Below are 24730 nucleotides of genomic sequence, written 5' to 3' on the forward strand. Positions count from 1 at the left end.
TGAGAGGCCTGCAATTTTCATCATAGGTACACTATGACAGACAAAATGGAGAAAAAAATCCTGAAAATCACATTGTAGGATTTTTAATGAATTTATTTGCAAATTATGGTGGAAAATAAGTATTTGGTCACCTACAAACAAGCAAGATTTCTGGCTCTCACAGACCTGTAACTTCTTCTTTAAGAGGCTCCTCTGTCCTACACTCGCTACCTGTATTAATGGCACCTGTTTGAACTTGTTATCAGTATAAAAGACACCTGTCCACAACCTCAAACAGTCACACTCCAAACTCCACTATGGCCAAGACCAAAGAGCTGTCATAGGACACCAGAAACAAAATTGTAGACCTGCAGCAGGCTGGGAAGACTGAATCTGCAATAGGTAAGCAGCTTGGTTTGAAGAAATCAACTGTGGGAGCAATTATTAGGAAATGGAAGACATACAAGACCACTGATAATCTCCCTCGATCTGGGGCTCCACGCAAGATCTCACCCCGTGGGGTCAAAATGATCACAAGAACGGTGAGCAAAAATCTCAGAACCACACGGGGGGACCTAGTGAATGACCTGCAGAGAGTTGGGACCAAAGTAACAAAGCCTACCATCAGTAACACACTACGCCACCAGGGACTCAAATCCTGCAGTGCCTGACGTGTCCCCCTGCTTAAGCCAGTACATGTCCAGGCCCGTCTGAAGTTTGCTAGAGAGCATTTGGATGATCCAGAAGGAGAATGTCATATGGTCAGATGAAACCAAAATAGAACTTTTTTGGTAAAAACTCAACTCGTCGTGTTTGGAGGACAAAGAATGCTGAGTTGCATCCAAAGAAGACCATACCTACTGTGAAGCATGGGGGTGGAAACATAATGCTTTGGGGCTGTTTTTCTGCAAAGGGACCAGGATGACTGATCTGTGTAAAGGAAAGAATGAATGGGGCCATGTATCGTGAGATTTTGAGTGAAAACCTCCTTCCATCAGCAAGGGCATTGAAGATGAAACCTGGCTGGGTCTTTCAGCATGACAATGATCCCAAACACACTGCCCGAGCAACGAAGGAGTGGCTTCGTAAGAAGCATTTCAAGGTCCTGGAGTGGCTTAGCCAGTCTCCAGATCTCAACCCCATAGAACATTTTTGGATGGAGTTGAAAGTCCGTGTTGCCCATCAACAGCCCCAAAACATCACTGCTCTAGAGGAGATCTGCATGGAGGAATGGGCCAAAATACCAGCAACACTGTGTGAAAACGTTTGACAACTGTCTTTGCCATAAAAAGGGTATATAACAAAGTATTGAGAAACTTTTGTTATTGACCAAATACTTATTTTCCACCATAATTTGCAAATAAATTCATTAAAAATCCTACAATGTGATTTTCTGGAGAGAAAAAAAATCTCATTTTGTCTGTCAGTTTACTATGATGAAAATTACAGGCCTCTCTCATCTTTTTAAGTGGGAGAACTTGCACAATTGGTGGCTGACTAAATACTTTTTTGCCCCACTGTATATTTTATTCTTTAGGTTCTTGAAAGTAGCCACCCTTTGTCTTGATGACAGGTTTTCCCAGTCTTGACAATCTCTCAAACAGCTTCTTCTGGAATACATTTCCAACAGTCTTGATGGAGTTCCCACATATGCTGAGCACTTGTTGGCTGCTTTTCCTTCACTCTGAAGTCCAACTCATCCCAAACTCATTTGAGTTGAGGTCGGGTGATTGTGGAGGCCAGGTCATCTGATGCAGCGCTCTAATGTATTTCCCATTTTTTTAGCTTAATTAGCAACGACAACCTTTCATTTCTGCATGTTCCTTCCAATGGAGTCCCAAAACCCATTGTGAAAATGATCAGAGGTTACGCAATTGATGACGTTCTTCCCAGATAAATCCTATCATCAGTAGGTATCTCTGTTTTGAATGACTATTGAAGTGCAGCAGCAGCGGCTAGACAGCCTGTCCTGAGACGTGAGTACCGTTCCGTAGTGCATTGTCTCAGTCAGTCTGTGGATAGCTGCATCTACAGTACCAGCGAAAAGTTTGGACACACCTACTCATTCCAGGGTTTTTCTTTATTTTTACTATTTTCTACATTCTCTACAAATGGAATCATGAATTAATCAAAAAGTGTTAAACTAATCCAAATATATGTTATATTCTTCAAAGTATCCACCCTTTGTCTTGATGATAGCTTTGCACACGCTTGGCATTCTCTCAACCAACTTCACCTGGAATGCATTTCCAACAGTCTTGAAGGAGCCGAGCAGTTGTTGGCTGCTTTTCCTCCACTCTGCGTTTCAACTCATCCCAAGCCATCTCAGTTAGGTTGAGGTCGGGTGATTGTGGAGGCCAGGTCATCTGATGCAGCACTCTATCACTCTCCTTCTTGGTCAAATAGCCCTTACACAGCTTGGAGGTGCGTTTTGCGTCATTGTCCTGTTGAAAAACAAATGATAGTCCCACTAAGAGCAAACCAGATGGGATGGCGTATTGATACAGAATGCAGTTGTAGCCATCTCTCGCTCTTATATGATTCCATATGTGTTATTTAATAGTTTTGATGTCTTCACTATTATTCAACATTGTAGTAAAATAGTAAAAATAAAGAAAAACCTTTGAATGAGCAGCGGTGTCCAAACTTTTAACTGATACTGTACATGCCACAGAACATGTTACCCAAGGTGAAATGAAATATTTTCTCAGCTTTTATTTTACATTAAGAAATGTATCAACACCATAAATAATATTTGCGATGATATTAACATGGTTTTGTTGATGTTGCCTTGGTCATGGGGTGGTCTTGATCAGTTTTGTATTTCATTTAATTTCATCAGATTTTCACAGTGAATTTACTGAACTATCTTGCTGCTGGTCAACATTTTAATAAGAAAGACTCTTTCTAATCAACAATCATTCTAGTGCTTGCAATCAAAAGTCAATCAGAAGACTAACATTAAGCCTTTTGCATGTTATATTTTGAGGTTTAAAAAAACCCAAATGTTCCCCAATGGTAAACAGCTCTAGCTGCTGTCTGCTCCACCTAACCGGAATGGCTGTGTGTGGACTGAGTGCTGGATCACAGAGTGCATGTTTGCTTTTGTATATCTAAGTGGGCCCTTTACATGGAGTGATCTCCTCTCCTCCACTCTTCACTCTGTGTGTGTTAGACAGCCGAGGTGGCGCCGGCCCGCCTGCCCGTGTTGTGTGTCACACAGACCTGGCTAGTGTTTTAGAGGCCCAGGCTAACAGGGAGCTCAGAGCCAGGCAGAAAGTGTTTTGGACGGGTGGGCCGTGAAAACATACGCAGCTCTGTGGTCGGTTAGCGAGGCGGCGGGTGGCGTTTAGAGAGAACACACTGGTTACCCAGACCGTGCAGCCATGTGGCCACAACCACATGGCTGCCCAGGCCAGAGAGGGGGAGAGAGAATAGAGAGAGGAGAGCAGACCGACTGATAGAGAAGAAAGAGGGAGCTACAGACGATGGGTGGATGTTGGATGGATGGAGGTATTGAGCAGTTCAGAGATCTTGTTGCCACACTTCATTCTGCTTATTTAACTTGCATAGTTTAATAAAAGTTTAAATAAAAAATACAAATATATATTTATAAATCCACATGTTTGACCCATGTTATGTGTGCATACTGTTTAAGCTTTTTCCATGCTTTACATGGAACTGCAAAGTGTTGACACTTCTCTGTGAAGAATCCTATTTTTACTTTACATTATGTAGTAGTCTTGAGTCCTGGTTGTCTCTTTTCACGGAAAGGCATTACCACAGAGAACTAGACTTCTCACTCAAGTTTTCAGCCAACACTTCACCACTGAGAAACAGTGTCCTTGGTCTCCCAGGAAATTCCCAGCTACTGTACAGATAGATGGTTGTGGGGAAAGAAACATTTAGAAAAATTCTCTAGAATGCAGGGATGACATAGAGAAGAATTGAGCATGGTTATCCAAGCCCTCAGGGTGGAGCAACATGTCAGAGACAGTGTCCTGTCCTCTATCCAGCGGACCTATAGGACGGCAGGGAAAGGACAGCCTGTATGTAGAGCTAACAGCTGGTTGGTTGACGTAGGCAAGTTGTGTCGGTGGTGAGTTGTTTGCCGGGTTGACGTCACGGCTACATCAGCGTTCCTCACTTCTCCTTACTCCCCCGGAGCAGCTGAGGCCTGCAGTCTTCTCCACAGGGACAGCCTCTCTGTGATCTGGAGCCGCTGAGGCCTGCAGTCTTCTCCACAGGGACAGCCTCTCTGTGATCTGGAGCAGCTGAGGCCTGCAGTCTTCTCCACAGGGACAGCCTCTCTGTGATCTGGAGCAGCTGAGGCCTGCAGTCTTCTCCACAGGGACAGCCTCTCTGTGATCTGGAGCCGTTGAGGCCTGCAGTCTTCTCCACAGGGACAGCCTCTCTGTGATCTGGAGCAGCTGAGGCCTGCAGTCTTCTCCACAGGGACAGCCTCTCTGTGATCTGGAGCCGCTGAGGCCTGCAGTCTTCTCCACAGGGACAGCCTCTCTGTGATCTGGAGCAGCTGAGGCCTGCAGTCTTCTCCACAGTGACAGCCTCTCTGTGATCTGGAGCAGCTGAGGCCTGCAGTCTTCTCCACAGGGACAGCCTCTCTGTGATCTGGAGCCGCTGAGGCCTGCAGTCTTCTCCACAGGGACAGCCTCTCTAAGGTCCATTTCCACAGGGACAGCCTCTCTGTGATCTGGAGCAGCTGAGGCCTGCAGTCTTCTCCACAGGGACAGCCTCTCTGTGATCTGGAGCCGCTGAGGCCTGCAGTCTTCTCCACAGGGACAGCCTCTCTGTGATCTGGAGCCGCTGAGGCCTGCAGTCTTCTCCACAGGGACAGCCTCTCTGTGATCTGGAGCCGCTGAGGCCTGCAGTCTTCTCCACAGGGACAGCCTCTCTGTGATCTGGAGCAGCTGAGGCCTGCAGGCTTCTCCACAGGGACAGCCTCTCTGTGATCTGGAGCAGCTGAGGCCTGCAGTCTTCTCCACAGGGACAGCCTCTCTGTGATCTGGAGCAGCTGAGGCCTGCAGTCTTCTCCACAGGGACAGCCTCTCTGTGATCTGGAGCAGCTGAGGCCTGCAGTCTTCTCCACAGGGACAGCCTCTCTGTGATCTGGAGCAGCTGAGGTCTGCAGTCTTCTCCACAGGGACAGCCTCTCTGTGATGTGGTGCCGCTGAGGTCTGCAGTCTTCTCCACAGGGACAGCCTCTCTGTGATGTGGTGCCGCTGAGGCCTGCAGTCTTCTCCACAGGGACAGCCTCTCTGTGATCTGGAGCCGCTGAGGCCTGCAGTCTTCTCCACAGGGACAGCCTCTCTGTGATCTGGAGCAGCTGAGGCCTGCAGTCTTCTCCACAGGGACAGCCTCTCTGTGATCTGGAGCAGCTGAGGCCAGCAGTCTTCTCCACAGGGACAGCCTCTCTGTGATCTGGAGCAGCTGAGGCCTGCAGTCTTCTCCACAGGGACAGCCTCTCTGTGATGTGGTGCCGCTGATGCCTGCAGTCTTCTCCACAGGGACAGCCTCTCTGTGATCTGGAGCAGCTGAGGCCTGCAGTCTTCTCCACAGGGACAGCCTCTCTGTGTTCTGGAGCCGCTGAGGCCTGCAGTCTTCTCCACAGTGACAGCCTCTCTGTGATCTGGAGCAGCTGAGGCCTGCAGTCTTCTCCACAGGGACAGCCTCTCTGTGATCTGGAGCCGCTGAGGCCTGCAGTCTTCTCCACAGGGACAGCCTCTCTGTGATCTGGAGCCGCTGAGGCCTGCAGTCTTCTCCACAGGGACAGCCTCTCTGTGATCTGGAGCAGCTGAGGCCTGCAGTCTTCTCCACAGTGACAGCCTCTCTGTGATGTGGTGCCGCTGAGGCCTGCAGTCTTCTCCACAGGGACAGCCTCTCTGTGATCTGGAGCCGCTGAGGCCTGCAGTCTTCTCCACAGGGACAGCCTCTCTGTGATCTGGAGCAGCTGAGGCCTGCAGTCTTCTCCACAGGGACAGCCTCTCTGTGATCTGGAGCAGCTGAGGCCTGCAGTCTTCTCCACAGGGACAGCCTCTCTAAGGTCCATTTCCACAGGGACAGCCTCTCTGTGATCTGGAGCAGCTGAGGCCTGCAGTCTTCTCCACAGGGACAGCCTCTCTGTGATGTGGTGCCGCTGAGGCCTGCAGTCTTCTCCACAGTGACAGCCTCTCTGTGATCTGGAGCCGCTGAGGCCTGCAGTCTTCTCCACAGGGACAGCCTCTCTGTGATGTGGTGCCGCTGAGGCCTGCAGTCTTCTCCACAGGGACAGCCTCTCTGTGATCTGGAGCCGCTGAGGCCTGCAGTCTTCTCCACAGGGACAGACTCTCTGTGATTTGGAGCCGCTGAGGCCTGCAGTCTTCTCCACAGGGACAGCCTCTCTAAGGTCCATTTCCACAGGGACAGCCTCTCACCACACCCAGCAGCACAATCCCTAGCTAATCCCTGTTTTCACCCCACTCTGCTCTGCTTAGTAACAAGGGAATAATACATGGGTAGTTGTGGTGGTCCAATACACATGCTCTGTGACGGTACCTGGTGCTGACATTGAAGGGGATGTGAAGATGGTGAATGTTGTGAAGGTTATGGATGGTGTTGAGAGGGGATCAGTGGGGTGATTGATTTTTAGGTTACTGAATTCACAAGGCTTTAATATAATTATTTCCTGTAGGGATTTTAGATGTACCCCTGCTTATGTTTGACCTGTAACTGAAATACAGTGCATTCGGAAAGTATTCAGACCCCTTCCATTTTTCCCAAAAATGTTACGTTTCAGCCTCATTCTAAAATTAATACAATATTATTTTCCTCAATCTACACACAATACCCCATAATGACAAAGCGAAAACATGTTATAATTTTTTGCTAATTTATTAAACATAAAAAACAGACACCTTATTTACATATGTTACGCACGCCTCTATGAAGAGGGAACGCAACACCCTGCTACAACTAAACTCTCCGTGAAGTGAAAAAGGTATGGACTGTAGGTGCAAGTAAGAATGACAACAGGCAGAATGTGGTACCGTTTACAAGGACTTTATTCCTTTACACAGTAATATGGGGAAAAGGGTCTGGACGGAACCAAAGCAAAGAAAGTAAATCTCAAAACCCCCCCTCTCCTATCTTACCTGCCTACCCACTACTTACCTAATTTAGCACCACCTGGTGCCCTAACCAAAATACAGGGGGTGGTCCGCCCAGGTCTTACCTAGTGTGCCTAGACAGCGAATATGCTACGGGTATATGTATGCCCGCGGGCCTCTTGCCTAAGCACTCCCTAGGTGCCTTCCCCTTCCCCCCTGGGAACAAATGAAACAGAATATTAAACAATTTCACAAACAAACAAAGGACATCAAGCTCTATCTGAGCAACAAACTCACAAAACATACCAACTCTCAGCAATGAACTCCCAGCTAAATCTCCCTCTAGCAAAATCTCTCAGAAAATCTCCCTACAAAAAGATCTCCCTCCTGAACAGAACACTGGCTTTTATACAGCGTCAGAAGGAATTTTTTTATTTATTTTTATTTCACCTTTATTTAACCAGGTAAGCAAGTTGAGAACAAGTTCTCATTTACAATTGCGACCTGGCCAAGATAAAGCAAAGCAGTTCGACACATACAACGACACAGAGTTACACATGGAGTAAAACAAACATACAGTCAATAATACAGTAAAAAAAACCAAGTCTATATACAATGTGAGCAAATTAGGTGAGAAGGGAGGTAAAGGCAAAAAAGGCCATGGTGGCAAAGTAAATACAATATAGCAAGTAAAACACTGGAATGGTAGTTTTGCAATGGAAGAATGTGCAAAGTAGAAATAAAAATAATGGGGTGCAAAGGAGCAAAATAAATAAATAAATTAAATACAGTTGGACCTGAAAATACCTGTGACGCAAAGTTCCCCATCCAACCTGACAGAGCTTGATAGTGTGGGTCAATTCCTTCAACAAATGATCAGGTCTATATAATTATCAAACATACAGTAGTAATGGAAAGGAAACACGGACTCTTTGTTTAAGTATTAAAAGTATCCTTTAGTAATACAATTGTAGGCAGAAGTTGGTACAGAGTACAATATATAAATACACACACACACACACACACACACACACACACACACACACACACACACACACACACACACACACACACACACACACACACACACACACACACACACACACACACACACACACACACACACACACAAAGGGCCATCTCTGGCTGGTGGCCTACCTTTTTACCCTCCTCTCACCCCACAGGATCCAAGCTTATCCCTCCCCAATTTCATCTATAGCCCTAAATCCTCCTGATCGGATCATTCCCTGGCAGCCACCACCGTTACGTTGTGTCTACCCCCCCAGAAGTGGTTCACTCCAACAGGTAATCCAGGGGATGTTTTCCACACACTCTATGGGCTCTTTTCACTGGAGTGCACAACTGTTTCTGTATTTTTCCTGGCCACCTTACTGAGCCCTGTACAGTTCAGGATTTAAGCATTGTGTGTCGGTCTCTCTAGTCGGCCCACTGTTTGTATTCCATTGTTGTCCAAGGTAAAGCCAAGGCCTGGTGGGCCCTACTATTTGCCAGATTGCTTTGGCTGATATGGTGAAAAAGCTTTTTTTAGTTAAAGTTTGAAAAGGTATCAGATGCAGAGAGATTTGACAAGCAGTTTTCTTGAGCCTCCCTCCGTCAGAGTCATGGAATTTTTATTTGTATTTATTTATTTAACCTTTATTTAACTAGGCAAGTCAGTTAAGGGAGTGTTGAACAGCACTTTCTCTCCCCGCACCCCCTCCCCTCGGCCCTCCTCCCTGTGGCCCTGCTCCAGGCCCCCGTCCTCCAGGCCTCTCTCCCCTGCTCTCCGCTGACCAGCTGGGTCCAAATTACAAAGAGCCTACCACACTGCCACTTTATGTGCAATTCCACTTTTTTATTGAGAAACAAGATTGTTTTTCGCCTCACAAATTGTATTTGGTTTTGTGCTCCTTCCTGCAACCCCTACATGCCCCCCCCCCCCCCCCCCCTCCCTCAGAACACAGCAGTGCCCTACTGTGTTGACAGACATCACTTTTTTTGGGCCAATGACTGGAATGCATTCTCCCATTTTTATATTTCTCTTTTTGATACTCTGTTCAGTTGTTCTCTGACTGGAGGGAACTTAGTAATCAGTTCTTTCCTTCCTCTGGAACAGAAGATTGTTCCAGAGACTTCAATCTCAGAAGATCAACATTATGATGACCTTCTAACACTGAGAGGAGGCTGTTGATGCTCAGAGGAGCAGACAGGCCACAGTGCATCAGGAAGGGTCAATCTGTGGGGAATGACATATTTGTGTGATGTTTCTAAAGTCTATCGGCCTACTGCTTTCATATCAATGACTATGAGCTGGACAACATCCAGACAGATTCTGAATGGTTTGAGCTTGGTGTGATAAGGTATGGTTTAATCATCTAGGAAGTTACTCATACCATTCTATTTTGATAGATCTAGACAATAGAGCACAGTGCTGCTCTATAGATAGACAAAAACTGTATTTTGAATTGTTCATCATGAAATAGTTCTCTAGGCTAGGGAACGGTTATGTTGTATAGTTTCTGGTTATTCTTCCCCATAGATGTGAAGCTCAGTGATCAGAGTGTTATTCCATGTGTCGTTTCCTGCTCCACGGCTTTAGACAGTCAGTGTATGTATCGTCTGCTGCACGGAGGAAAGTCATCTCCTTCCAAATGACCAGGAACATTGATAGATCTGTTAGTGAGGACATTCAAGTCCGCATATCTCTTTCATTATATTCCTCAATGGCAACTGGGGAAATTTTACTTCAGTATCGGCAAGGTCTATTATAATGGAAAAGGAGAGAAAATTGTCACTTTAAACATGTATATGGCTTCAAGCGTAATAGTGAAAGTAATTTGTTAAGTGCTTATAAATCCCTTGCTAAAGTTTCCAAGATTTCTGCCTAAAGCAAGCACTTAATTAGCATATTAATTTTTCAGAATGGCTTTGAGGAGCGCTCCTCAATTTTTCCCAATTTCATTTTTTTCACTCCCTTAATGTGAAAATATTTTCTCCCGTTCTGCAATTTATTTATCAAAGCTGAAGCTTCATTTGGATTCACTGTGAGTTTTTTCCTGTGTGAGTCTGGGAGGAGGAGGTGTATCTGTGCTCGGCATCACTGGGGCCCTATAATAAGCTATACGCTGCTTCTATCAATCTTCATAACTGTAAAATAATCTATTGACTATGGGTAGGAGTGTAAAGCACATGTAATCATTAAGATAAGAGAAAGGAGTGGGTATTGCCTCTGTTTGTCAAGATAGAATATTGCTGCCTGTTCTACCAAGGCGATATTAAAATAGCATGCTGTAAAATAAAGAAACAGCCGTGACAGCTTCATGTCATTCTCCTGAACACCAGGGTGTAATGGTGATGTAATGACCTCAGCTCTAACCTGAAGATGAAATCAACATGGTCTTTGATGTAAGGTGATTGCAGAGCTGCATTGCTTTGAAGCCTATAGGTTACACTATATTTACATCAAGGAGTCCACATGGTGCATGGTTATGTCAAAGCAGGGCTCCTGTTTCATGAATATCCTCTGAGGGAACAGAACGGAAGCTTCTGTTCTGCAGCCGTACAGCAGGTCTCGGTTCCACATCGTCTCGGCATTGAGAAAGGTTGGTTAGGTTATGTGTTCAGTCTGGAATCTGGCCAATAAATGGATCTGATTGAGTACTAGGCTACTACACTCTAATCCTTGATAGTTGACCCTGCTTTGACCTTCTGGATTACTCTCAAAGGAGTGATGATTTTTGTCACTACAGTACATTCCCCATTTTAAAGGGACAGGTTCAAATGGCACATGATCTATGTGGAGATAACTGAAGCCAGACATAATACTGTGCTGTATGTCTGGTGCTACACTTTCATATTATTGATGCTGTTCCTGAGTTGTTTACATTATAGAAATAGCAGGAAAGGGTTGAACCATGTGTAGAACAGAATGGACCCTCTGAGCAGCAAACACACACGGTAGGAAAAGAAACGGAGAACAATTGTCAGAAAATGGAACATAAATACAAAAAATCGAATGGGATGAATGTGTAGCAGTGTGTTGCCTCCGTCAACCAGATCATTGTGTCTCAATGACACACACACACACACACTCTATCTCACTGGGGGGTCCTGTGGAGAGGGTGTTTGGCTGGGTGGCCTGGGCCGGGGACCAAAAACAGGCAGCCTCTCTCTGCATCCATCCAGGCAAATGTAACTAATCAGCTAAGCGGGAGCTCTCAGTCAAACAGGACTATGGCTGTCAGTCAGGGTTAGCGGCTGCCGAGCACATTTGAATATGTGCATTACAATTCCACTTCGCAAATATGGACAAATTGGAGCTCTGCGGCTAAATTTAGTGAGCGTGAATAGAATGTGGCAAGCGTACTGTCACACTGTCACTCAAAAAGCCAGTGACACGCCTGGCATAAGCTAAGGGGGGGGGGGGGGGGCTTTTTAACTCGCAGCCACTGTCTTTCAGAAAACTTCATTCTCTGATGCTTGTTGGGTGGGGGCTTATGTATAAGGACCTTGGTAATCAGTGCTGGATATGTGATTTGAGATGATGGAGGAGGGGAGTTGATTATCTCACCTTAATCAGGCGGGGTCCAGATATAAAGAGGCAAAGCTGATGAAGAACATCAGCTGAGTCTCGTATAGGGGCGTCTCGTCCAATCAAATCAGCAGAGTCTTGTATAGGGGCGTCTCGTCCAATCAAATCAGCTGTCTCGTATAGGGACGTCTCGTTTTCCTCTTACATAGTCTGAACAACAGTAGTAGTCAGACTCAATCACAGCCTTCGTCATCAACCACAATCAAAGTGGAGAGGCTGGCACTTAATCACAAGTAAATAAGTAAACGCAAACTAACGCATGTCGTAACACAGACCACTCTACTGGACCCTTGGGGAGGTTTTAGAGATGGGACTGCGAGAGTTGATACCCAACAGGTGTTCCCCTCGACACTCCTCCCTCCTCTTTTCTTTTTTTCTGATTAGTATTAACACTAATCAACACTAATATGCATCTCCTGCATATATCACACTGTAATATTTAGTCAGTTCATATTGGGACAGCGTCACTTTTTTCCACAATCCATGACTGTTTTCCTTTAGTTGTCCTGCTCTGTGCCTGGATAAAGATCTGTGTTTGAGGGCGTTTTTCACTACAGCACATCATCTAATGAAAGATCTTAATTAGATCTCCTCTGTGCCCAGAGAAATATAGATGCAATAATCAGTCTTCACTCCTATCTATCGGTTTTGCTTCCATTCTATGAGGCTCTAGGACACTTTCCGCCTTTGTCATCCATCCTCCTTTTGTTAGTCAACTTTGAAATCCTCACATCCTCTGAAGGAAGTCTTGAGTTGCAGTTAAATAACTATTCTCGTGCTCTTGGAAAGAGTCACTGATCTCAATCCCCCTGTGATCAGAGCAGAGAGAGAGGCTGCTTTCTTCTCCTGTTGAGGCGTGTCCTTACAACGAGGAGAGGCGACTGACTCCATCCATTACCTCAACCTCTCCATCACATCACGGCCCCCTGAGTGATTCTGTTGGCTCCTCTCTGCTTTATGACTCTGTTTATCTTCTGACGGACACAACCATCTACAAACCACCTTTTTCCCCTTTACCTTCCACCTTCTTTCCGTCAATCGATCCAATTCAAACAAACTTGTACGAAATAGAGGCAGGACAATGTCTGTCTGCTTTACAGGAAGAAGCTGTGGAGTGTTATCTGAGCTAGATACGTTAGACGGTGTGTCTGAATATTTCTGTGAGGGATGTTGAAGCTGAGGGTGGATTGTGATGTCTAAAGTAAATGCCCTGGCCCTAGACGCTCTCTGTCAGTGGTGTAGAGGGTCTAATGAATGTTGAAAAGGTGTGAAGAGGCCAGGTCCTTCTACACCATCCCCTCACTGTGGACAAGGTGCTGAACTACTGCAGTGTCTTCACTGCAGCTGCTGCTTCAAACTATCTCTTCTAAGAGTTGCTCTGAAAGCCTGTTCTAACCATCAGCCTGTATGCTAATGTGTAGAAGGAGGGAGTCAGCAGTCATATGCCAGGTGAGAGGAGGAGGGAATGAGATGGTCAGCAGTTTTACCAGGTGCCTGCCTTATGAGCATTCTTAAAAAGACATAGAAAAATACATTTCCTCTAAAACAAATGTTTTAGCATTTCATTGCACATGTAAATGTAAATGTCAGTAACTTTTTATTCTTGTCCTTGATTTGGTCCTCTATCTGCTCTTTATGGTTGACTTGATGCTTGCTTGCCAAACAGGCTGGGTTGAAAAGTGCCTCTACATCATAAGCTGAAAAAGAGGAGAGAAAATGTTAGGGAGAGTGGATGAAGCTAGACTAAACCTGCTGTTGATGACAGACAACCTTTTCTTCATGGTCTCCATCATCTGTGAAACAGCCCACCTGTTTCCCTCCTATTGTCATTGGTGTTTTATCAGCACTTCACAGCCCAAACAGGCAGAAGAAGTCGGCCCACTCCAAACGTGTCAAGGTGTGTGTGTGTGTTTGTGTCTCAGTGTGTGTTTGTGTCTCAGTGTGTGTGAAAGGGAATCTTTCAGCGGCAGGCTGACAGCTGACATTCTCAAAAAGGGGTAAGCAGGAAGGCCGGAGGCATTTGGAGGCACAGGAATGGAGAAGAATTATCAATCTCGATCCATGAAAGACGACAGGGCCTAAACAGCAGCATCAGCAGCTGGAGACTGACTGAGAATTCCCCAAGTCAGCGACTGGTTCCCTGCACAGATAGAAAACACATTCCATTCTCTCCTCCATCACCGTCAGGCCGTACCGTTCGCTGGTGTGTCATTCCCATTTCTCCACTCGGCGCTCTCCAGAGACTGCTTTTTCATATTCATGGATTCGGCCTGGGAATTTATGTACTTGAGATTGCAAAGATGCCTAAATCTCTGCCTGGACCGACACTATTCTCTCCCCTAAACCAGGGGTAGGCAACTAGATTCAGCCACGGCTGATTTTTGTCTGAGCGGATGGTCAGGGGGCCAGAACATCATAATAATGATTTCTGCAATGCAAATTGACCACGACTAAGTCCAAAAATACATTGTACTTTGATTACATTGAGACACGATCACATGCCTTTTTTTTATCATGGGAATAATGGGAACAGATTTCCTAAATTAAACTTGTTTTTAGCTGAAGTCCTGGTGATTTTAGTATTTTCTGACCAATAAACTAAAATCCAGCTGCCGACGCCTGCCCTTAGCTCTCTATCTCTGAGCACTGACTACAGTTTCTGGGTGGAGAGGAGAGGTAAAGACCAGGCATTGTTTTGTGTTCATTCCTCTGTAACACCTACTGAACCTCTCCCCTCCCCTCCTCTCCTCACAACACAACTCTCCCTCGTCTCCCTTTCCACCACTGCTTCACAGATGGAGCTTTTCAAATTTACACAAATAATGAGACAACGTTTGGTGTTGTAACTAACTGCACCTGCCAATCCCCCTGTGATCAGAGCAGAGAGAGAGGCTGCTTTCTTCTCCTGTTGAGGCGTGTCCTTACAACGAGGAGAGGCGACTTACTCCATCCATTACCTCAACCTCTCCATCACATCACGGCCCCCTGAGTGATTCTGTTGGCTCCTCTCTGCTTTATGACTCTGTTTATCTTCTGACGGACACGACCATCTACAAACCACCTTTTTCCCCTTTACCTTCCACCTTCTTTCCGCCAATCCATCCAATTCAAACAAACTTGTACGAAATAGAGGCAGGACAATGTCTGTCTGCTTTACAGGAAGAAGCTGTGGAGTGTTATCTGAGCTAGATACGTTAGACGGTGTGTCTGAATATTTCTGTGAGGGATATTGAAGCTGAGGGTGGACTGTGATTTCAAATCAAATAACATTTTATTGGTCACATACATGTGATTAGCAGATGTTATTGCAGGTGTAGCGAAATGTTTGTGCATCTAGCTCCGTCAGTGTAGTAATATCTAACAGTTTCACAACATATACTGTAATACACATATACTGTAAATCTAAGGAATGGATTAAGAATATATATACACTACCATTCAAAAGTTTGGCGTCACTTAGAAATGTCCTTGATTTTTAAAGAAAAGCACTTTTTTTTCTCCATTAAAATAACATAAAATTGATCAGAAATACAGTGTAGACATTGTTCATGTTGTAAATGACTATTTGTATGGAATATCTACATAGTCGTACAGAGGCCCATTATCCGCAACCATCACTCCTGTGTTCCAATGGCACATTGTGTTAGCTAATCCATGTTTATAATATTAAAAGGCTAATAGAGCATTAGAAAAACCCTTTGCAATTATGTTAGCACAGCTGAAAACTGAAGAAATAAAACTGGCCTTCTTTAGACTAGTTGAGTATCTAGAGCATCAGCATTTGTAGGTTCGATTACAGGCTCACAATGGCCAGAAACAAAGAGCTTTCTTCTGAAACTCGTCTGTCTATTCTTGTTTTGAGAAATGAAGGCTATTCCATGCGAGAAATTGCCAAGAAACTGAAGATCTTGTACAACACTGTCTGCTACTCCCTTCACAGAACAGCGCAAACTGCCTCTAACCAGAATAGAAAGAGTGGGAGGCCCCGGTGTACAACTGAGCAAGAACACTTTGATTTTATTTTAATGGACAAAAATGTGCTTTCTTTCAAAAACAATGAGATGATTAATGCAAGATACGGAGACTTTATTAAAGTGGCTCGTGTTTAATTTCCTTAAAGTGGCCAGTGATTCCTAATCTATGTCTTTAGGCAGCAGCCTCTGATGTGCTGGAGTTGGCTGTTTAACAGTTAGTTGTGTAGTATAGAATATAATATGTGATATGTAATATGTAAACACAATTTAAAAGTGACTATGATACCGTAGGATAGTGTGGAGTGCAGTTTATACATATGAGATTAGTAATGGTAGATACGGAACATTATTACAGTGGCTAGTGATCTGTTTCTAAAAGTGGCCAGTGATTCCTAATCTATGTATATAGGTAGCCACTCCTGATGTGCTAGTGGTGGCTGTTTAGCAGTCTGAAGGCCTTGAGATAGAAGCTGTTTTTCAGTCTCTCGGTCCCAGCTTTGATGCACCTGTACTGACCTCACCTTCTGGATGGTAGCGGGGTGAAAAGGCAGTGGCTCGGGTGGTTGATGTCCTTGATGATCTTTTTGGCCTTCCTGTGACATCGGGTGGTGTTGGTGTCCAGGAGGGCGGGAAGTTTGCCCCCGGTAATGTGTTGGGCCGACTGCACTACCCTCTGGAGAACTTTGCGGTTCCCAGCGATGCGGTTGCCGTACCAGGCGGTGATACAGCCCGACAGGATGCTCTCAATTGTGCATCTGTAAAAGTTTGTTAGGGTTTTATGTGTTAAGCCACGTTTCCTTAGCCTCCTGAGGTTGAGGGTCCACCCTCACTGTCTGTGTGGGTGGACCATTTCAGTTTGTCCGTGATGTGTACGCCGAGGAACTTGAAGCTTTCCACGTTTTCCACTGCTGTCCCATCAATGTGGATAGGGGGGTGCACCCTCTGCTGTTTCCCGAAGTCCACGATCATCTCCTTAGTTTTGTTGAGGTAGAGTGAAAGGTTATTTTCCTGACACTACACTCCGAGAGCCCTCACCTCCTCCCTGTAGGCTGTCTCATCATTGTTGGTAATCAAGCTTACTACTGTTGTCGTCTGCAAACTTGATGATTGAGTTGGCCACGCAGTCATGGGTGAACAGGGAGTCCAGGAGGGGGCTGAGCACACCAATGGGGCCCCAGTGTTGAGGATGTCTAAAGTAAATGCCCTGGCCCTAGACGCTCTCTGTCAGTGGTGTAGAGGGTCTAATGAATGTTGAAAAGGTGTGAAGAGGCCAGGTCCTTCTACACCATCCCCTCACTGTGGACAAGGTGCTGAACTACTGCAGTGTCTTCACTGCAGCTGCTGCTTCAAACTATCTCTTCTAAGAGTTGCTCTGAAAGCCTGTTCTAACCATCAGCCTGTATGCTAATGTGTAGAAGGAGGGAGTCAGCAGTCATATGAGGAGAGAAAGAGACAGAGAAAGGAAGAGAGAGTATTCAGTAAGACGGATAGAGGAAGGGCAGGAGGAGGGAAGATGGAAGGCCTGTTGTCTGGTGTCAGAGAAGGGGAGATGGAAAGAGACGGAAGGATAGGGATGGAGAGAGGAGGGGGAAGATGGAAGGCCTGTTGTCTGGTGTCACGGTGGAGAGAAATGGACAGAGTAATTGCGTTGTTCCAGGGCCTGAGAGATCCCTTCAACCATGACACACACACACACACACACACACACACACACACACACACACACACACACACACACACACACACACACACACACACACACACACACACACACACACACACAGAGGCTCACGTGCCTGTCAGGAGGCATAAAGACAGCAGGAGCTGAAAAAAGCTAACTCTCAGTAGACAAGTTGAGGCAGCCTGCTAGCGCAAAGCCCAGCCTGAAAATGACTGGAGAGAAAGACATACAGGCAGATCATCTATCAAGGGAAGCAGATGAAACTACAGGGAGGGAAAGATGTCAGACGGACGGAGAGAATAGAAGGAAGGCAGAGAGAGATGGAGACTGAAGTGCTGCTGGCTTGCTGCTCATATAGATGGCGGGTGATAAATGTGAGCAATGTTGATGGTTTCCATGGCTGCACTTGGCCATCCATTGTTTCGAGATGTGTTGCTAGTGCTGATGGGTAGTCCAACCTATGGTGGTGGTGGACAAGGGGAGAGATGTGCTCTCTCCTCCTACCCACTGGGTGTTAACCTTGACTCCTTTCTCCTTTCTCCTCTCTCCTTTTTTCCTTCTCTTCTCTCTCCTGTCTTCTCTCTCCTCTCCTCTTCTCTCTCCTGTCCTCTGCTCTCTCCTCTCCTCTTCTCTCTCCTGTCCTCTTCTCTCTCCTCTCCTCTTCTCTCTCCTGTCCTCTTCTCTCTCCTCTCCTCTTCTCTCTCCTGTCCTCTTCTCTCTCCTCTCCTCTTCTCTCTCCTGTCCTCTTCTCTCTCCTCTCCTCTTCTCTCTCCTGTCCTCTTCTCTCTCCTGTCCTCTTTTCTCTCCTGTCCTCTTCTCTCTCCTCTCCTCTTCTCTCTCCTGTCTTCTCTCTCCTGTCCTCTTCTCTCTCCTCTCCTCTTCTCTCTCCTGTCCTCTTCTCTCTCCTCTCCTCTTCTCTCTCCTGTCCTCTTCTCTCTCCTCTCCTCTTCTCTCTCCTGTCCTCTTCTCTCTTCTCTCTTCTCTCTCCTGTCCTCTTCTCTCTCCTGTCCTCTTTTCTCTCCTGTCCTCTTCTCTCTCCTCTCCTCTTCTCTCTCCTGTCCTCTTCTCTCTCTCTCCTCTTCTCTTCTCTCTGTCCTCTTCTCTCTCCTGTCCTCTTCTCTCTCCTGTCCTCTTCTCTCTCCTCTCCTCTTCTCTCTCCTGTCCTCTTCTCTCTTCTATCTTCTCTCTCCTGTCATCTTCTCTCTCCTATCTTCTCTCTTCTGTCCTCTTCTCTCTCCTATCTTCTCTCTTCTGTCCTCTTCTCTCTCTTGTCCTCTTCACTCTCCTATCTTCTCTCTCTTGTCCTTCTCTCTCCTATCTTCTCTCTCTTGTCCTTCTCTCTCCTATATTCTCTCTCTTGTCCTCTTCTCTCTCATATATTCTCTCTCTTGTCCTCTTCTCTCTCCTATATTCTCTCTCTTGTCCTCTTCTCTCTCCTATATTCTCTCTTGTCCTCTTCTCTCTCCTATATTCTCTCTTGTCCTCTTCTCTCATATATTCTCTCTCTTGTCCTCTTCTCTCTCCTATATTCTCTCTCTTGTCCTCTTCTCTCTCCTATATTCTCTCTTGTCCTCTTCTCTCTCCTATATTCTCTCTTGTCCTCTTCTCTCATATCTTCTCTCTCTTGTCCTCTTCTCTCTCCTATCTTCTCTCTCCTGTCCTCTTCTCTCTCCTATCTTCTCTCTCTTGTCCTCTTCTCTCTCTTGTCCTCTTCTCTCTCCTATCTTCTCTCTCTTGTCCTCTTCTCTCTCCTATATTCTCTCTCCTCTGCTCTTCTCTCCCCCTTCTTCTTTCTCCTCTTGTGTTTGAAAGTCAAAGTTTCAAAGCTCAGTGTGTGGCCTTGGGAAGGACCTGGCATAGGTAGTGACATTGGCGACAGGTACCCCTCTGGACACGTCCCCACACACCCCAACAAATGAGCGCAGACTTGCAGCTCACATGCTACACTACTCGGCACTCTCTTCAGACTCGGCAAACGATGATTCTGGGCCCTTACAGTGAATGTTCTTGAGATTTGTCCTCTAAAATGCTTTCACGTGTTGCTGATCTCTTTTCTCTCTCCTTTTTCTCTCCTTCCAGATGGTCACAAGAACAAAGAAAGTATTCATAGGAGGATTATCAGCGAACACAGTAGTTGAAGATGTGAAGCTGTATTTTGAACAGTTTGGCAAGGTAAGGCTTATTTGGAAGTGATGTCCTCTTCTTGTCCTGAGCCATTTCAAGATGATAGACTCTAGCGGATGAGGATGTTCTGTGGCACTCTAATTGCCAGTCAATAGCCTCATCAAGTCTCTTAATAGAGATCTGAGGAGGTCTACAGACTCATTCCCTGGGATGTGTCTGGTTCCTCCACTGTCTGTGGAGGCTGGTTGTTTATATGAGTCTCCCCATGTAGTCATATCCTGCAGCTTGTACCATAAGACCTGTTGTCAGCCATGTAGGGGGACTGATTCCATCGTCACTTCTGAAGTGTCTGTTTTAGCTTCTCCTTAGCATTGTTTGAATATTCTCCTTATTTTACAGAGAAATTAGAGACACAGCCAGGTTTTGATTGAGTGGCCTGGTTTTTCCTGGTTCGCTAAGGCTTTGTTTGAATATTTAGAAAATTCATCCTAGGTTTTTATATATATTTCCACACTGAGGTTGAAATAATACGGTGAAATTGTTAACATTAAGATAGTGCACTTTTAGTGTAGGAGCTGTTTGAAAAGACTGCCTGAAATTTCAGCCTGTTTTGGCAGGATGGACTTTTGGCCTGCCTGGTGATAACACCAGGCGGTAAATTAGTTAATACCCCTGCCCCCCGACCCCCCCTCAGGTCACCAATAAGAAAGACAGTTCCAAACCTTTCTGCCAATAACGGCTAGTTTTCAGTTTTCTCCTCGTCACTCAAACCTCTCCCAAACAGTCCTAGCTAAATTCTTGCTTGATAAATGGCTCTCTGCTAAGATCTATTTTTGTATTTTTTAATGATTTTAATTGAGAACAATCACAGTAAGGTTACCCAGAAATGATTTGAATTTGGACCTCTTAAGGATTGTACCCTTTTTTTCAATTTTCACTTAAAATGACATACCCAAATCTAACTGCCTGTAGCTCAGGACCTGAAAGGATATGCAAATTCTTGATACCATTTGAAATAAAACACTTTGAAGTTTGCGGAAATGTGAAATTAATGTAGGACAATATAACACATTAGATCTGGTAAAAGATAATACAAACCAAAAAAACGTTTTATTTTTCATCAGCTTGAAATGCAGGAGAAAATCCATACTTTCAGATAGGAGTCTAGGTGTAATTTGGATTTTGGCCACCAGATGGCAGCAGTGTGCGATCCAGTGAAGCTTTACATTACTGCACAATATTTTGTATCAAGTCTGCTAGGAGTTTGCCCAAATTGTAAATTACTAAGTTTTCAAGTACACAACTATAGAGAACATACAAAAATGCTATGGTAATTTTTTTTTTTTGCTTACACACTCCCAGGACTGTCCTACATGATGGATCATTAGCTTATACGATTACTTTCACACGTCTAGCTGGCCGGGCGGGGTGGGTGTGGAGCCAGAGACAGCAGTGGGGTCAAACTGTGGACCCCAGTTCCTACATTTGAACATGAAAATGAATTTTATCAAACAAAACTATGCTACATTTAATCTCTGGGACACTCAGAATGACACATCAGAGCAAGATTACTGAATGTAAGTACATTATTTACCTTCAGAGGTGAATGTATCAAACCAGTTAATGGTACCAGTTAATGGTATTTTTTCACTGTAATAGCTACTGTTAATTGGACACTGCAGTTAGATTAACAATAATTTACGTTTTCTGCCCATATATGACATGTCTATGTATCGGAAAGCTGGCTGTTGTATACAACGTCATTCTAGTCACATTAGCGCACATTAGCAACAACTGTCCTGGTTTAGGGACACCCATCCCATAGAGGTTATTAAGGAATGGGCCACATGGTTCTTGTCCTGGAAGCCTCTAGATCTCATCTCTCCTGGGTTAGAGGAGGCCCAATCAAACTGACTGACAGAGAGGGGCTGGATCCTGGCCCTATACCCCCTGCACCCCGACCCCCGCAGGTCACCAGACTGGACCCATGGCCGCAGGGCCCCGTCTGTCTGCCCGCACTATTGCCCCCTCTCTGTGTGTGTGTGTGTTTGTGAGAGCGTGCACGTGTGTGTGTGTGTGTGTGTGTGTGTGTGTGTGTGTGTGTGTGCACTTGTCAGTGAGGAGTCCATCTGAGTGAATAAAGCAGTTAATTAGCCAGTGTCCTCTCAGAAAAATGAGAGCAGACCTGTACCAAGCACAGCAGCTGTGTTTTGGGGGGAAGAAGTCAGAAGTGGAGGGATGGATGGAGGGAAGAAGTCAGAAGTGGAGGGATGGATGGAGGGAAGAAGTCAGAAGTGGAGGGATGGATGGAGGGAAGAAGTCAGAAGTGGAAGGAAGAAGTCAGAAGTGGAGGGAGGAAAAGAGCGAGGTAGGAGGGGGGCTGGAAGTGAGTTGTCTGAAATGTAAACTTTGGGAATCCATTTGCAGCCTGCTCTTGATGACTCCCATGTCGGCACTACTGATACCTGTGTGTGTGTGTGCACATGTGCGCTTGTGTTTGTGTGTGTATTAATGTCTGAGTGTGCATGTGTCAGTGTGTGTTTCGCATTTGTGTTTTGTTTGGTGCGGATCCAGAATTAGCCAATTAGCAGAAAGTGCTGCTGGCTTTGTGTGCTTCATTGGGGTGGGAAGCAGGTGGTGTGGGGAACCAGGGTCATAGGATCTGTCTTCTCACAGACTGTGCTCTCCCAGACCTAGCAGGCTGCGGTGTGTGTGTACTGCTATGACAGAGTGCTCTCCAGAAGAGAGGCCTTTCCTCCCTGTTCTATGCGTCAGCTCCAAAGTGCATCTCAAACAGAGGAGTCCTAGGCTACAGGAAGCTAGATGTACTGTACTGGATGAGTCTGTTTAAATGGACCAGGGACACTACCACCTCTGTTTAGATACAGTCATCTATTTCTCAGTGCTACACTATGTATTGTCTTAATACATGGGATATTATTTGCATATGGTACTAATTAATCTCCTTCCTCTGTCCTCCAAGAGTAGTGCTTTATCAGCTAGCTATACTCAGTGTTATAAACCTAATGCAGTTTTCACTAAGTCTTGACAAAGTGAACAATTCTCTCTCAGGAGTTTTACAGTTGTGTCTAAACAACATGGGGACGGCACAAGTTAGATGATTCATCTTCATGATTATGCAATGGGGCACTTTTAACCTCTACCCACTTCCTGGCGTAATCTCCAAATTAGCAGAAAAGGGGGGGCCCATTCACCCCATCTCCCTCTTGCATTGTTAACACCCAGAGCAGGGTAATTAGCCTGGCTTGCTAATGCTTAGTCATACATACCTTTGTTATAATCGGCTTGGAGTTTGTCTCAAAACAAAGTGAACTTATCTGGCTGAGCTGCAACAACTCCTGCTTGGGTTGTTGATCCTGCTCTGACCTCACCTTTCACCTGTCATCAGATATACTGTACCTGGACTTTACTTTGAGACAAACCCAGTGTTTAGTTTAATTTGGCCTGTCATATCAACAGACATATTACATTTACATTTAAGTCATTTAGCAGACGCTCTTATCCAGAGCGACTTACAAATTGGTGCGTTCACCTTAAGACATCCAGTGGAACAGCCACTTTACAATAGTGCATCTAAATCTTTTAAGGGGGGGTGAGAAGGATTACTTTATCCTATCCTAGGTATTCCTGAAAGAGGTGGGGTTTCAGGTGTCTCCGGAAGGTGGTGATTGACTCCGCTGTCCTGGCGTCGTGAGGGAGTTTGTTCCACCATTGGGGGGCCAGAGCAGCGAACAGTTTTGACTGGGCTGCGCGGGAACTGTACTTCCTCAGTGGTAGGGAGGCGAGCAGGCCAGAGGTGGATGAACGCAGTGCCCTTGTTTGGGTGTAGGGCCTGATCAGAGCCTGGAGGTACTGAGGTGCCGTTCCCCTCACAGCTCCGTAGGCAAGCACCATGGTCTTATTAGTCATATTACTATTATTTGTGGTTATATAATGTGTTTATCTTGATGTACTGTTCTAATGTGTGAATCTGACTTCATAGAAATCGAATCCATTTAGAATTCTCAGACTTTTACCTCTGCCCCAAAAACATTCTCTGCACAGTACAGCAGAGCCTCCAAAGCTAAAAGGTACATTGTTTAAAATGGTTGAATCCTTAAGCTCCTTTTTCCCAATTCCCTGCTGGAGAAGGAAGCAGGAGTGTAGACTCCATCTCTAGGGGTTACTGAGGGAGGTAGACTCCTTATCTCTAGGGGTTACTGAGGGAGGTAGACTCCTCATCTCTAGGGGTTACTGAGGGAAGTAGACTCCTCATCTCTAGGGGTTACTGAGGGAGGTAGACTCCTTATCTCTAGTGGTTACTGAGGGAGGTAGACTCCTCATCTCTAGTGGTTACTGAGGGAGGTAGCCTCCTTATCTCTAGGGGTTACTGATGGAGGTAGACTCCTTATCTCTAGGGGTTACTGAGGGAAGTAGACTCCTCATCTCTAGTGGTTACTGAGGGAGGTAGACTCCTTATCTCTAGGGGTTACTGAGGGAGGTAGACTCCTCATCTCTAGGGGTTACTGAGGGAGGTAGACTCCTCATCTCTAGGGGTTACTGAGGGAGGTAGACTCCTTATCTCTAGGGGTTACTGAGGGAGGTAGACTCCTTATCTATAGGGGTTACTGAGGGAGGTAGACTCCTTATCTCTAGGGGTTACTGAGGGAGGTAGACTCCTCATCTCTAGGGGTTACTGAGGGAGGTAGACTCCTTATCTCTAGGGGTTACTGAGGAAGGTAGACTCCTTATCTCTAGTGGTTACTGAGGGAGGTAGACTCCTTATCTCTAGTGGTTACTGAGGGAGGTAGACTCCTCATCTCTAGGGGTTACTGAGGGAAGTAGACTCCTTATCTCTAGTGGTTACTGAGGGAGGTAGATTCCTCATCTCTAGGGGTTACTGAGGGAAGTAGACTCCTTATCTCTAGGGGTTACTGAGGGAAGTAGACTCCTTATCTCTAGGGGTTACTGAGGGATGAAAGAGGGGAGTAGACTCCTCATCTCTAGGGGTTACTGAGGGAAGTAGACTCTTCATCTCTAGGGGTTACTGAGGGAAGTAGACTCCTTATCTCTAGGGGTTACTGAGGGATGAAAGACGGGAGTAGACTCTTCATCTCTAGGGGTTACTGAGGGAAGTAGACTCTTCATCTCTAGGGGTTACTGAGGGAAGTAGACTCCTCATCTCTTGGGGTTACTGAGAGAAGTAGACTCCTTATCTCTAGGGGTTACTGAGGGATGAAAGAGGGGAGTAGACTCCTCATCTCTAGGGGTTACTGAG

General features: G+C 45.7%; 1 protein-coding gene across 8 annotated transcripts in view; it reads left to right on the forward strand.

Annotated features, from left to right (window-relative positions):
- Nucleotides 1-24730, forward strand: part of LOC115141938 (RNA-binding protein Musashi homolog 2-like) — a 384574-nt gene that overhangs the window by 48809 nt on the left and 311035 nt on the right. For all 8 annotated transcript variants that reach the window (XM_065000462.1, XM_065000464.1, XM_065000468.1 and 5 more), the window contains exon 6: nucleotides 19408-19500. In XM_065000462.1, coding sequence (XP_064856534.1) covers nucleotides 19408-19500 — 93 coding nt within the window. The remainder of the gene's footprint in view (nucleotides 1-19407; nucleotides 19501-24730) is intronic.

The sequence above is a fragment of the Oncorhynchus nerka genome, linkage group LG14 (genome assembly GCF_034236695.1).
Source record: "Oncorhynchus nerka isolate Pitt River linkage group LG14, Oner_Uvic_2.0, whole genome shotgun sequence".
Classification (NCBI taxonomy): Eukaryota; Metazoa; Chordata; class Actinopteri; order Salmoniformes; family Salmonidae; genus Oncorhynchus; species Oncorhynchus nerka.